The sequence below is a fragment of the Babylonia areolata genome, chromosome 24 (genome assembly GCF_041734735.1).
Source record: "Babylonia areolata isolate BAREFJ2019XMU chromosome 24, ASM4173473v1, whole genome shotgun sequence".
NCBI lineage: Eukaryota > Metazoa > Mollusca > Gastropoda > Neogastropoda > Buccinidae > Babylonia > Babylonia areolata.
This window is the reverse complement of record NC_134899.1, coordinates 6,786,149-6,801,632: the sequence shown is the minus strand read 5'-3', so window position 1 is coordinate 6,801,632 and position 15,484 is coordinate 6,786,149. Positions and strand designations below refer to the sequence as shown.

The window sequence follows — 15,484 nt, the reverse complement described above, 5'->3', positions numbered from 1 at the left end:
TCGACAGTTTCAGAGTTAGTCTTTTTGAAACACGGTGAAACTAAATCTGATGCCAACACCACAGGCATTGCTTCTGGCGAGAGTGACTTTAATTCAACTGGTGAAGGAAATGTCACCCATCAGACAACACATTTGCAAGATGTCACCACCAAAGCACAGGAAAACACCAGTGTTATCGAGATTGTCAGAATCTCTGCTATGTCCGGTAAGTGTGCTTAATTTGAGTAAATGGAGTGAAATCTACGTCATAAACATCCCAACAAATCTGGGTGGCCTCCCACGTGTTTTAGGAATATTTCTGCAAGGAACACAATATTTCGGTAATTCGGTGCGAATTTCATGTCATAAAAGAACAGCCATGACAAACATTTTTCAACAGGTTTGTTGTTGTTTGTATAATAGCTTTGGAATACTGTTTCAATCCCTATTTTGTATTTCAAGTCAGTAACAATGATCTGCTGAAACTGAGAAAATATAAACGTGGATTCTTTGTTATGTTATGTGTTTGGCATGAAACATTTATTTCCTCTCTCCATGCTGAAAAATGTAATAGGAATTAAAGGATGATTTAGCTGGAAACCTGCGTTTGCCTGTGCACACTTGTGAGTGTGCTTACATGCATAGTGAATGAGTTCATCAGCGATGTGTGTGTGTGTGTGTGTGTGTGTGTGTGTGTGTGTGTGTGTGTGTGTGTGTGTGTGTGTTTCAGGTTTCATCCAAACAAGCAACTGGAATGGGGAAACCAAGTACGGAGGTCGTGACCTGGATTCCTGGGCGGAAGTTGCTGTTCCTCACGATCACCTTGTGATGCTCAGTTTTCTCGACATTGATGTGCTGGGCCTTGACCACTGGTTCTGCCAGTTCGGCGACAAGATCGCACTATTTCTAGGCAATCAGTCCGAATCCTCTCTCACCTGGACAGCTTGTCAGGCAATTTACCCTTCTCCCAATGTCTACCACACAGAGAGGTTCTTTATTCATTTCTATTCAGAACCTCAATCAGACGACACCGCCGCCTTCAGGTCAGTTCTGACTGGCTTCAGACTTCACTTTTCGTTCCACAACAGCTCAGCACCACCAGAGAAGCTTGCCGACGGCACGTGGAACTGCTCTGTGCCCCACTGGCCGGACTTTCAGCAGCATCTTCACTGCAACCTGGAGCTGGAATGCTCGGATGGCAGAGACGAGGCTGGCTGCTCCTACACTAGTGACCTCTGTCCTCTGGGAACCTTCAGGGCCAGCAACTCTTGCTTTGTGCATGTCAACCCACGGAAGAACATCACTTTTAGAGAAGCGAAGAGGATGTGCTATGACAGAGGGGGTAGTTTGGCCAGTCTCACCACGCATGACGTGTGGTCTGACGTGGTGCGGGTCTTACGCGGAGAGTGGATTGCCTACTGCTATGTCGGGCTTCAGATGACGGCCTTCACCCTGCCTGACGTGTGAGTTTCGTCCACTTTCAGTTTCAGTTTCAGTTTCAAGGAGGTGTCATAGCTTTGTGGACTGATCCATGTACATTGCACCACATCTGCTCAGAAAGGAAAGGGTGGCGGGAGCAGAAGCCTGGCTTATGCACAAACCCAGCGTGCTGGTCAGTTTTTGGTCCACCCCGAGAAAAAAAAAACTTAAACATAAAACTAAAAACATTCAAGCACAACAAAACGGATTGTACGTAGAAGGCAAAATCATGTTGCTTATAGCACAGACGATCACAAAGAGGCGATTTTAGGGTTGACATATAAATGGAAGTCACTTGACTGAAATAATAAGGCAAATGACTGAAATTAGTGAGCAACTGATTGAAATAAGAAGGAAAATGATTTAAATGAATATCACTGATAAACAAACTGGCTTTTTGTGTGTCTAACGAAGATCATTCTGAACACAAAAGATCATTCCGAACCCTCAAGGTGTGTCATGTGTGTCCACAGTAAACTCCTTTCCAGAAATGAACATGTTTTGGGGAATCACTCAACAGTTCTGAGTTGGTTTTCTTCATACCTTTCCAACCACTCCTAGATTGTCTCTGTTAATAACATTAGGTCTGATCCAACCCTGATCTCCTATGGAGTGCCACAAGGCTCTGTCCTGGGCCCCGTTCTGTTCGTTCTGTACACTGCTCCTCTTTCTGTCATTTCTGGCCATTATGATCTTCACCACACTTTTGCTGATGATACTCAGCTACAAAAGTCTGCAGAACCAAACCAAGTACACAGTCTGGTTCTGTCAATGCAGGATTGTATTCTCGATGTTAGATTCTGGATGACATTCAACAAACTAAAGTTAAATGATGACAAAAGAGAAGCAATGATTATTTCCTCTGCAAGAATGTCCACATCTACTTTTTTTGTCCTGCCTCTATTGTGGTTGGTGATGCCACAGTTCAGTTTTCTAAATTAGCAAGGAACCTTGGAGTCATTCTTGACTCAAACCTCAGCATGCATGCTCAGGTAGTAAATCTGATACGCATAGTCAAATGTGAACTTCGTCGCATCAGCTCTATTCATCAGTACCTTTCTATTGAAACTACTTAAACTCTTATTTCTGCTTTTGTGCTGTCACGAATCGACTACTGTAATTCTCTTCTCATAGGCTGTCCACATAATATTCTTCAGCGAATTAAACTTCAAAACAATGCTGCTCGTCTGACTCTCAAAGTCCCACGTACTGATCACATTTTTCATCACCTCCGCACTCTACATTGGCTCCCCATTGACGCGAGAATTAAATACAAAGTTGCATGTCTCTGCTTTTCTGCTTTCCACTCTGCAGGACCTACATATCTTTCTGACAGTATCAGTGTTTACACTCCCGCAAGAAATCTCCGCTCTTCCTCTGACTGTTACCTTTTGAAATTTCCTCGTGTCAGTACAAGAACCTATGGTGAACGTTCTTTCTTCTTTGCTGCTCTTCACATCTGGAACAACCTTCCTCATCATATCCGTGCGTCTGATTCTATTTCTGTTTTTTTGTTCATCACTAAAAACTCTTCTTTTTAAAACCTATCTACAAGACACTCTCGGCTTCCTTGTTCTCCAGCACTACCCATGTCAGCTCACTTTAGCTGTATGAAGAGTGGGAAAGGGAGAGTGTGTTGGGGGTGGAGGGGGGAGGGGTTTTGAGAAAGAGTGGTCATGAATGTTTTATGTAACTTGTAATATTTTTCTTTCATGTAAAGTGCCCTGAGCTCTTGGAGAGAAAGGGCGCTACATAAATGTACATTATTAAGATAAGATAAGATAAGATAAGATAAGATAAGAATAACTTTATTATCTCCAACTGGAGAAATTTGGTCAGGTGCATTATCACAACATAGACAAGTAAACAACATGGGGACCATAACTGTAAAAGCCAACAACAGCCCCAACAAATATTACGAATATACAAATATAAAAAATATCACATACATCGTTTCATACATACATCCACACACTGCAGGTAATAACTAGTATTCTTAATGTAAAAACAGAAAGAATTAAGAAACATTATTTGAATATAATTATAAACATAGCCTACTATACTGCACATTGATTATAATAGACAGATAAGATAAGAATAAAGATGAATTGCGGAAAACCACAACCAGATAATCAGCACACACCCGCACCGCACCCCCCCCCCCCCCACCCACCCCCACCTCACACACGCGGATAACTTGATTAAACAAGAGTAATAAACATATGTTCTGAAATAAAAGCATTTCACATATTCGCTTTTAAAAACATTGCAATTATCATTATTATGTCACTACTTCTGTTTCACACTTTTTACAGATGACTGTACACCCATCCACACATCTGTTTCAGTCGTCAGTTTTTCTGATGATACCACCCTGGCTAGTGTAATCTCTAAAGCTACCATAATCATTCAGTATTGATGCTGGCTACAAAATGCATTCTTTCTGGTTGGAGGCTGCTGTTGATGTGATGACTGCTGTCAGTGTTGCTGCTGCTGCTGTTGTCTCTCTCTGGGCACTTGGGTTGTAAATGAAGAACGTCATCTGTGTGCAGGTATCGGAAAGTATTTCAGTGGACTGACGGCACCATTGCATATTACATGCAAATGAAGTCTTCTCAAGATGAAAGCGGATGTGCTCTGCTGGCAATCCGTCATAACCTCATTGTCTTCCAGCTTCAGCTATACTGTGAAAACCATCGGCTGCAGTCCGTTCTCTGTCAGATCAATGACGAAGGCCAGGCGGTAAGCCAGTCGTACAGCGAGGCACATATGTCCATCAACACGCTGCCCGTGGACAGCTGGGGGTCTAACGTGAGCGTGGTGGAGTGCCGGGATGGTCACGTGACTCACACCTTCCTGGCCTGCGATGAGTCCAGTGGTTGTTGGGCCACGCACCCCTCCTCCCCCCACTCCTGTTCCGCCCCCCTCACCCCTCTGCCACCCTCCTTCCTCTGCAGCAACGGCCTGCAGCATGTGCCGTACACGTTGCTGTGTGACCACCGTCCTGACTGCGGGGACCACAGTGACGAAACTTTCTGTCACTTTCCTCCCTGTGGATGGTCCCACTTTCACTGTGGGGGCAAGCAGGTAATACAGATACAGTCTGCTGCGTAAACCAGTTGAAGATTGCATGCTGATAAATAATGAAATAAGAAAAAAACAACGAATTGTTCGCATATATATATATATATATATATATATATATATATATATATATATATATGTGTGTGTGTGTGTGTGTGTGTGTGTGTGTGTGTGTTCGTTCATGACGAGGATACGCTCGTACTGTACTGAAAAAATAAAATCCTTTTCTGTTGATGGAATGAAATGTTCAGGCAGGAAAATGTCCATGGTCTGTGAATATTTTGACCACCCACTCCAAGTCAAGACGAGTGTAGATTATCATCTCATCATGAGAAATAACACTATGACTCGATAACATATGGTAATAATATCAACACAAACCAATCATCACATTTATAATCATAGGTCAAATGGAATGTAACATGCTAATAGTACATTTCACAGATTATAAAATAGGCGTCAACAAACATTTAATCATGTGCGTGCGTATGTGTATGCGTGTGTGTGAGTGTGTGTGCACACGTATGCGCGCTTCTATGTGTGTGTGTGTCTGTGTGTGTATGTGTGTTCCAAACAGTGCATTCCAGAAAGCCAAGTGTGTGACCAGCAAAAACAGTGTATCAACGGCCTTGACGAAGCTGAATGCCGCAAATGGCGAGATGTCCATATCTTCAGTCCCTCCGGTCCAGCCATCGTTCATTTTGACACCAAGTCCTACCTGGACATTGCAAACCTCACAACCACCGAGGATTCTTCATCATCCTCCCTCTGTCCTGACAGTCATTTCTATTGTGCATCTTGGGGTTACTGCCTTCCTGTCTTTGTGCGCTGCAACGGAGTCATTGACTGTCCAGGGAAAATGGATGAAATGGGTTGTGAGCGGTATGCCTGCCCTGGCTTCTACCGCTGCCGTTCTTCAGAAGTGTGCCTGCATCCTGACCACATGTGTGACGGTGTGTTCCATTGTCCACAGCGTGATGACGAGCTGTTCTGTCATGTCCGCTGTCCTTCAGGCTGCGTCTGTTATGGTTGGGCCTTTTACTGCTCAAGGTCATTTCTCACCACTGATTATCCGGAGCTTCGATTCCTGGATGCTAACTTTTCCATGATGAAACCCTCAGATGTTCAAGGTAACTCAATGCTGGTTTATCTCGGCTTAGCCAACTGTGGTCTGCAGAATTTGAAGGGCCTAGCTCTACCTAACCTGAGAACTCTTGATGTGAGAGATAACCAGCTGCGTTCTATAAAGACTAGCGAGCTTAGTTCAGTATTGAACTTGCATGATCTCATTTTGGCTGGAAACCCACTTGTTAAAGAATTATTTGAGACAGACATATCTCAAGCTTTTACACTGGCTGTTCTACAGACATTGGACCTGGGACGTATTTCACTCACACACCTGAATACTAGCCTTCTGTTGTTATCTCCAAATTTGAAAACTTTGAACTTTTCTAGCTGCAATATTCAGCATATCAAAGGCAGATTTGGGGTTCTTTCCAGACTTCAGGTTATTGACCTCCGAGGTTCAGATATTGCCGTTCTTCCCAAGAACATATTTTCAGGTTTGTCCGACCTTCAGTCAGTCTATGCTGATAATTTCAAATTGTGTTGTACTGAAGTGCTACCTGCGGGGTTCAACATTCTCAACTGCCACGCTCCCAGAGATGAGATATCATCGTGTGATGACCTCCTCCGTTCAACATTTTATCGTATATTGCTGTTTGTCTTATCTGGTTTGGCTGTACTGGGAAATGCTGGAAGTTTCATTTTGCGATCCTGGTTTGTTCCCAATAAAGCGCTAGCATTTGGAGTTTTCGTCACACATCTTTGTGCATCTGACTTTTTGATGGGAATCTACCTTTTGATCATAGGGACGGCGGATCAGATCTATCGAGGTACTTATTTGTGGAACGATGTACAATGGAAAATGAGCGTAGTGTGCAAAATAGCAGGATTTTTATCATTCTTGTCCAGTGAGGTGTCTGCATTCATCATCTGTCTCATCACCTTTGACCGCTTTATGGTTTTACGATTCCCCTTCAGCCGCTTTCATTTCTCCAAACAGTCAGCCCACGTGACATGTGCCGTCATTTGGATGATTGGGTTCATACTGGCCTCAGTGCCTTTACTGCCTCTGACCTCACACTGGGATTTCTATGGCCAGACGGGCATCTGCATTCCGCTTCCCATCACCAGGCGAGAGTTTGCTGGTCAAAGTTACAGTTTTGCTGTAATGATTATTCTCAACTTTGTCCTGTTTGTCATGATCGCCTTGGGGCAGATCTCCATCTACTGGTCCATCAAACAGAACACCATGTCCCCTGATTCATCCACCAGATCGTCCAAAGACATGACCATCGCTCGCCGCCTCATCACCATCGCTGTCACAGATTTTCTCTGCTGGTTTCCCATCGGTCTGCTGGGCCTGTTGGCCACCAGTGGTGTTCCTGTCTCTGGCGAACTGAACGTGGCGCTGGCCATTGTGGCCTTGCCGCTGAACTCCGCCATCAACCCCTTTCTCTACACACTCAACACCATTCTAGAACGCAGAAGGCAAGCTAAAGAGCAACGCATAATAAGATTAACACACTTGCAAATCAGCAGAGTCTCAAACAATAAAATGCCATCAGATGGTACATGATGTATGAAAAAGTAAATAATTTATTTGTAGAAGGAACTGTTACGTGGGATGGATTTATCAAGGGGCAGCTTGCAGCTGAGACACTGAGGCAAAAATGTGAACTCACTTGATTTGGAGCCACCAGTACAGATGTCAGTGAAAGAACGTAAAAGGCATGGCAGAGTTCAATGCACAAAGCTTCACTGACAAATTTTCATTTCAATTCATGGTCTGACTCGTGGTATCTAGCTAAAAACATGACAAGGAAGTCACACTTTACAACTGCTTATTAGGCTCCCCGCCTTCCACCTGCATGCAGTTCATCAATGGAAATCATTCTGCTTCCTGGCTCCTCTGGTATATAAGCGGGGTATTCCCAAGTTCACGTCACAATAATATGTACTCAGTAATCCAGCCATCATGTAGTTCGTGTGTCACTGTCATCCCATTGTGGATGATACTCATTTGTGCAACGCTTCTCATTGCAGCCTTGTTTGTTTTAAGCCAATTATTAAGAAAACAATACCTGTCGGATGAAACGTAACTAACCGAAAATAAATTGTGACAGAGCACACGTTTATCAAAACTGAGCAGAAACTCAGAAAAATCAAATCAGTGGTTTGGGCTCTCTAACTGGTTCTTTATACACAGATGAAGTTTCACAAATCAGAATCAATAGTTGAACTTATTTGTATATTTCAGTAGTTTCACACGTTCTTCCTCGCACAACTGGCACAGGAGAGTCCTCGGGTGGTGAGGATTAAGTGAACAAAGCTCACATCTGCTACAGTGTTGCCTGGCCACAGTCCCCAGATTGCTATTGAAGGGAGTTCCGGGACCGTGTCACGGTTGAGGCTACAGGCTTTCTCGTCTTGATTTGGACGGCCTCTTTCACCTTCTTTTTCCAGAAATTGGTTTATGTGCATATCACTGAAGTCCTTTCCAGATCGATGCTGCCCGTTGTTCTGTGACACAATATCAATGCTTATCAGTGGAACGCCGAGTCACACATGGTTTGATGTTCTTAGAAACATATGCCCAGTAGTCTCTCTGTTTCTTCAAAATAGTCTTCCTCACAGTCAGTGCACTGAACGTTATAGATAACGCCACATTTCTTTGCCTTCTCGGTGATGTCTTTTACGTGGGTCAGTTTAGATTCAGACCTTAAGGAGTTGTGGGGTCTGTGGAAAAGCCTATGGCTCTGTGTCATTTGAAGGCTCGGGCCTGATCTGCCATGTTTTCAATGTTGATGCTGTTACTTTCTTCTTCTTCTTCTTCTTAAAAAAAAAAAAATAATAATAATCTTTTCTTCTTCTTTTTTTTTTTTTTTTTTTTTTTTTTTTTTTTTTTTAAGATTTCGAAGTTCTTTTCGTTAGGTCAGTCCGGAGTCACGGTCTTTGCTTCCACTTATATGCATCTCTCATTGTGGTAATTCGAATAATCAATGTGATATTGTTTGCTTTCAGCTTCGTGAAAAGATAAATCCTCCAAATACTTCTTTTGGTCTCTCCAAAAACTGAGTATGAAAGTGCTACAATTCTCCTTTCAGTCCCTCCAAAAAGTGAGTGTGAAAGTGCTACAACTCTCCCTACGGTCCTCATTAGTTCCCCATTCAAGACAGGACAGAGTATGAAGTTGGCACTGTCTGTTTACAAAGCCTCACCACTTAAAACCACGCCATCGTATCTCTGATATTCTTCGTCTATGTATTTCTTATAAAAACATTGAGGGTAGACTTAAAGACCTATCGGCTGGCGCCGTTGATGTCATGCTGTGTTATCTTAATTGGTGTTGTGATGTTTCTTTGTTCGTGGCTTTGGAGTCCTGGGTGTCTGCCAGTGTCTGGGTGAGACGTTCATCCGGAGTTCCTGAGGGACGGGTTGGCGGGGGATATGGACATTGAATATATATGTTCGTGACTTTGGTGCTTTCTGATTTGAGTTGATCCTTCGCTTTACAAGAACAGTGACTTCCCCTGGATCAACGCCACCGAACACTCGTGCACGGATCGCACCATGTAGGAACAATGTGTTGCACATTGTAGGATCTTGAAGAGGCCTCGAGCCATGATCACTGGTGAACACTAGATCTGAAGCAGTCCAACGTTTAAACCGATTCTTCGGTTGCTGAGTTCAAAAACAGTATACAACACAGTCAAACTGAAATACATTTCATCCTTCGTCGGGATGGAAAGAACCAGAGCGCGTGTGGGTGTATCACCATCGCGACATCCATATTGCGACTGAGTAAAGACGCGAATATACCGTAATACGTCATCCTGAAAATCGAAGCGTCAGGACACAAGCATCGCAACCAGTGTCCTCAGACACACTCTGTTTCTCTGTCTCCGTTTCTTCTTCTTCTTTTCAGTTTCCCTTTTCTTTAGTTTCCCTTTTGTTTTTTGAACTGTCAAGTGGAATATCAAATGCACCCGAACAATCTTGTAGACATTACGGACATACATGTCTGTTTCTATGTTTGCCTGTCAGTGTGTGTGTCCGATCTCTTTCTCGGTTGTCAACATTCAACGGTCATCTCAAAGCGGAGAATGTGAGGAGTAGCCTAGTGGAACATACCGACATCGGAAAACCTCCAGTGCACAAGACATGCTGGAGACCCTTCAGTGGTCCCCCCTCATAGAGCGAAGGAGAAGGGCGTGGCTGATGAACTTTTACAAATTCCACAACGGAAGCCTCATCATCAGCACGTGCCACAAACCCTCCCCAAACCCCTCTGCACCCAAAGGAACCCGACGGTCGCATCCAGCAACGTATCACCCCCCCAAGCGCAGGACTCTATACAGACAGAAGTCCTTCTTCCCCAGGACAATATCCGATTGGAACAGCCTTCCTGCTGAGGTTGCCCTCAGCCCCACCCTGGAAGGCTTCAAGTCCCAAATCTGATCCCCTCCCCCCCCCCCCCCCCCCCCCACCCCCCCACCCCCCCCTCCTCCCCGCCCACAGTTCCCAATCCCCACCCATCCCCATCTCCCCAGCACCCCTGGACCCAGCAAACTGTGCCACAAGTGACTCAAACAACAGGCAAAGCCCCCTTATAATCTACACAATCTTCACTATGATGAAGGCGGTAGAGAAGTGAAAGAAGAAAGAAGAAGAAGGAACAAAGAAGAGTAGCATCAAACCCTGTGTTGGCCCAATAGTCTTTGGGGGTATCGTGTATATTATATGCATGTACAAAAGCCTATATCCTGTAAGTTTTCACACAGCCATCGTTTCATGTATAGCAGTCACCGCTAAACAGTTAGACCAGTGCACTAGCTATTGTTTTATGTCAGTGTCTGACAAATTGCTGAATTTATATACATGTGTGTGTGTGGTGTGTGTGTGTGTAAGTAATTAAGTATATCTTAAACATCTTTGATGAAGACTTTGCCTGTGTGAACTCGAGAGCCTTTTTCTTTCCCTTGCTGTTGCCAGGTTCTCGCACATATTATTTCGCCATTTCCGTGTGTGTGTGTGTGTGTGTTGAAGCCTTTTCAATGTGGTGGCATTCACGCAGAAGTGCTGCTAAATAATCATTTTCATTTTTCATGCTAGTTTCATTCACTGTGCTGTGTTGATGCAATATAGTGATAAGACATGATAGAGATAACTGTTCTTGTTTTATTGTTTTTCCAATGTTCAGCCATTGGAAAACGTTAGTCAAGATGGTATATGCATGTACAGTGTTTCAAAAGTGTATCATAGGCTATTTTGCTGCAGATCATCGCTTTATTTTTTCTACGTGCTTGTGTGTCTATCGAATGTTACTACAGTTATAGCGTTCATCTTGCTGACCGGTGCAGTTGTATTTTAGACGTCCACTGTGAAATGCTAATAAACAATGTGAATAGCTTTGTTACGCGCGAGTGTGTGTGTGTGGTGTGTGTGCCTTTGTGTGTGAAAGCATGTGAGCGTGTGTATGTGTCTATTTGTATGTATGTAAGACTTCTTTTTAATGACAAATGAAAAGACTTAAGACTCAGTTTTCAAGAGTTTTAAATCAGGTTTACAAATTCACCAGTCATTGGGTTTGATGCAGATTCAAGAGCCTTGAAAATGATACTCAGAATACAATTTTTTTCAAGAAATTTCACCTGCAAGAAGAACATGAACCATGCAATTTTTTCCCCTTCCAGTATAACCATGTTTTATTTTTATCTACCAATGTTAAGATTTCTTTGTTTGTTTTTTGTGGCCTTAGGTTGCAAATCTATATTTTTGACTTTTCACGCAAAATTGTGATTAGAATTGTCTCATCAGAATCTTGTGCGTGTGTGTGAACACTTGACAAAAGAGACACAGAGAGAAAGACAATATAAAATTTGTCAAAATTATGTCCCCCTTTTAGTGAAGTAGAGATAAGTACATCCTTGTTTCATGTTAAATTTTAAAAACTGTCATGATTTTGTCCCCATTTTAGTAAAATAATGAGATAAACAAATACATCCTTGTTTCATGTTCTTTTTTAGAAATTATATTTCATGTTACCTGTAGCTCAGGAGCCAGAATCACCTGTGAAGGTTACCTCACAATCACTTTCATTGTAGTGTAATACTTTCCATTGTCCACAAGCTGTGACACCTTTTGTAAAACGAACATTCCACGGAACGGAGATTCAGATGTGATGGCACAGATATGACTACAACAGTAAACACAACATACATACTTCTGTCTAACACACGCTCACACAATCGAGCAATCAAGCATGCATGTGCACACACACACACACACACACACACACACACACACAAACACACGCACCCATGCTCGCGCACACATATTAAGAGAAGAGATCCCAGGTGATTGAAAGAATTTTATTTCATCAATAAAGAATAAATGAATGAAAGGCACATTATCTTTCTCAGATAAAAATTCCTTACTGAATACTTGAACTAAGTTGAAGTACAAACACATCTGTAGCTCAATCAATGTCAGTAACTTGGTTTGTATTAGGTTTGTGGGAATGACTGGGTTTTTGTGTGGTGTTGTTTATTCATTTCATATAAATAAAACATGCAGTCCCTGTCACTGGATATATCTAATAATAAATTACTTTTATGTTAACAGATCACATTACATTCTGCAACCATACAACACTGTCGTCTGCTCAGCATTTTGAAACCCTTCAGCAGACAACAATGAGCAACTAAAATGGTACAGAATTCCCCAGTCATACGGACACTGTTGTCTGCTTCGCTTTTCAATAAAGGCACAAAAGATCACATCAGTCTCTCACTTGGAATGAAACCAAAGCTTTGCACATGACTCTATCACTGAACACAACTCTGTGTACATACACAAAAAATCAATCAGAACTTACACAACAAAAACCTGTAAAATCAATAAATAAATTAATAATAAAAATTGCCAATGACTATGACAAACCCTACAGATTTCAAGCAACAATACCTAAAATGTCAGGCAGCAATTTTCATTCAACTTGATAAAACATAAATCATTCCAGGAGAAAAAACAAACAAAAAAAAAACAAACCAAAAAACCCACTGAGACAGTAAGGGACATACACAACCACACCCAAATGGACTGCATTCATTTCCACCAAATCATCAGACAGAACACATCTCCCTGCTTCACGAACCAAGTCCCACAATCATCCCACTTTTCTTCACAGATGGTGGGGTATAAAAATTTTGTGTGGGTCGACGTAAGTTGCCCTGCTGCTGCTGCCGACTGGCCGGTGCTGACCCCCCTCGACGAAACTCCATCTTTGGAATGCAGTTTGGGTCAAAGTCCATGTCACCAGCAGGGGGGTATGACGGGGGGAAGTTGAACTGTCTAGGGTCTTGAAAATGGTAACCTTGAGCAGAACTGCCTGCTGGATACCTGTCATTCTGGAACACAGTGGGGGGGGTTAAAACCATGATAAAACCACTGCCAGGCCACAGTCTGATGATGATGTGTATATTGTTGTGCCTTTGTGTGTGTGTGTGTGTGTGTGTGTGTGTGTGTGTGTGTGTGGAGCACAAAATAGGACCACAAAAAAAAAAAGGAAAATAGAAAACAACAGCTGAACACATTTCAACTCAACTATCTAAATGATTGTCAATCTTCATGTGACCTTATATTTATATAATAAATTGTCAGTCATGTATGTGTGTTGGTTTGCAAAAAAAAGTTCTAACAGTGCAAATAAACACAAACACACGTAACTATATACATCCACAAACCCTTACAGAAACAGAGTGGCTTTATCTACAGAATTTGCCAAGAACAAACCCTTCGTTGACATGGCTGCCTTCACATGCGCAAAGTGCATGCTGCATGTAGGACCTTGGTTTATCATCTCATCCTACAGACTAGCACCAAGACCACCACTCAGGGTCTTGTGGAGTGGGGGCCTGCTTCCTTGCTGGGTACATTACCACTAGGCCACCGCTCCACACCTACCTTTCAGCTTCTAGCAGTTCTGCACTACCACTATACCACCACTCCACACCTAGCTTTTAGCTTTTACCACTATGCCATCACTCCATACCTAGCTTTCAGCTTCTAGCAGTTCTGCACTACCACTATACCACCACTCCACACCTAGCTTTTAGCTTTTACCACTAAGCCATCACTCCATACCTAGCTTTCAGGTTCTAGCGGTTCTGCATTACCACTATGCCATCACTCCACACCTAGCTTTCACCTTCTAGCGGTTCTGCATTACCACTATGCCATCACTCCACACCTAGCTTTCACCTTCTAGCGGTTCTGCATTTCCAGACTTGTCAATCCTGAACAGGCTTGCAGGGCTCCCACTTTTCAGTTAATCCATGGATTTCAGTGAAAAGTAAACATGGATTTAGAGCGCCAAAGAATCGACAGACAGACAGAAAATACGAAAAAAAAAAATCAGCCGTATGCAGAGCACAGGAGCAGGAGTCAAGATGGCTGCCGGAAAAACAGGGCGCTAGTCAGGGATGCAAAGGGGAGGTAACCTACTTCAGGAGGTTATCAGCAGTAGTTACTTTCGTTTTCTCCGCATAGGCGGGTAGTAGTTTGCACAGGTCAGGAATCGGACCTCTGCTGGAGTCTGCACTAGTGGGTCACGGTTAAGTATGCGTAATTAAACATGGATTTCAGCACACACACACACACACACACACACACAAAGAAAGAAAAATTTCAGTGAAATACAAAATTTTTCTGTAAGTGGCAACTCAAAGAGCAACTGAACTTATTCATAAGTCGTATTTGGTTAGAGTTGGAGTGCTAACTGGGAATATTGTTAGTGTGAGACACTACTGAAGCTGTGAAGGCAAAAACTGAGAAGTGCTGGTATGTATCAATGTCTTTTCCATCCCTGTTGATGTAAGGCTGGTGGTGCTCGGAGTGAATTGAAGATTTTTTATACTGGCAGTAAAGTGATGTAAACGTACTTTAATTTGTGTCAGATTGCACCTTTTTTTTCTTTTTTTTTTCTTTTTTTTACAGGGAAGCATGCCCCCGGACCCTCGTTAGAATTTCAGGGATCTTGGATTTTCCTGAGTGGGGAACCCTGGGCTTGGGAGGAAGGTTTTCAACAACAGAGAGGAATAGTTAGAAGTTGTGAAGAACGTTTGCTGTTTCACAGCCAAAAACATAAAAATGCATTTCTTTTGCAGTTTCTGATCACTCCTTTTCTTTTCTTTTTTTTTTTTTTTTTTTTTCCAGTTTCAAGGCAACTGTGTCCAACACACACTTCCTCACAATGGCTGTGTAAGTGAAGTTGGAAGCTGCTGCTGACAAGAACTTCTGTTTAACCCTTTCACCACCAAGCTCGCATTTGTGCACAGGCTAGGTAGAGGACCCATGTCACTGAAAGGCGACCAGAACATTGGTCTGTTATCCATGAACCTACTGCTCTTAATGTTCGGTGGTATGATAGGCCATATTTTCTAGACATTGCACGGGGAATCACCAGCTATTCTTAGACACGGTCTTTTCTGTGTTTATAGCACAGCACAAGGCAATTTTGTACTCTAAATTGACTGGCGGTGAAAGGGTTAACTTTTCACTCGCTATATACACAATAGCTAAGCAGCTCAGTGCACATGATTGCAGAACAGCCTCTTTTCTTGTGAAAATGATTTTTTTTTTTTTTTTAGCAAGGGGAAGAGTAGAATCAACTGCAACCAGGTGAGATGAAACCTGCTCAACACAGATGGATTGGCAGGTCTGTATTACTGAAGCCAACCACAGTACTACAAACACTGATTTTATCAGGAAAGAGGCAGAGAAAGAGTCGGAGAAAGGGGAACAATGAAAAGTAAGAGGAAAAAGGAAAAACAAAAAAATAATAAAAGGTCTGTGATGCTAACAACAGTGGTGACTG

General features: G+C 42.7%; 1 protein-coding gene across 1 annotated transcript in view; it reads right to left on the bottom strand.

Moving 5' to 3' along the window:
- Positions 1–11,976: 11,976 nt before the first annotated feature.
- The window catches only part of LOC143299148 (tudor domain-containing protein 3-like), a 22,069-nt gene continuing 18,561 nt past the window's right edge, over positions 11,977–15,484 (bottom strand). The window contains exon 13 of the mRNA XM_076612277.1: positions 11,977–13,016. Coding sequence (XP_076468392.1) covers positions 12,756–13,016 — 261 coding nt within the window. The 3' untranslated portion in view covers positions 11,977–12,755. The remainder of the gene's footprint in view (positions 13,017–15,484) is intronic.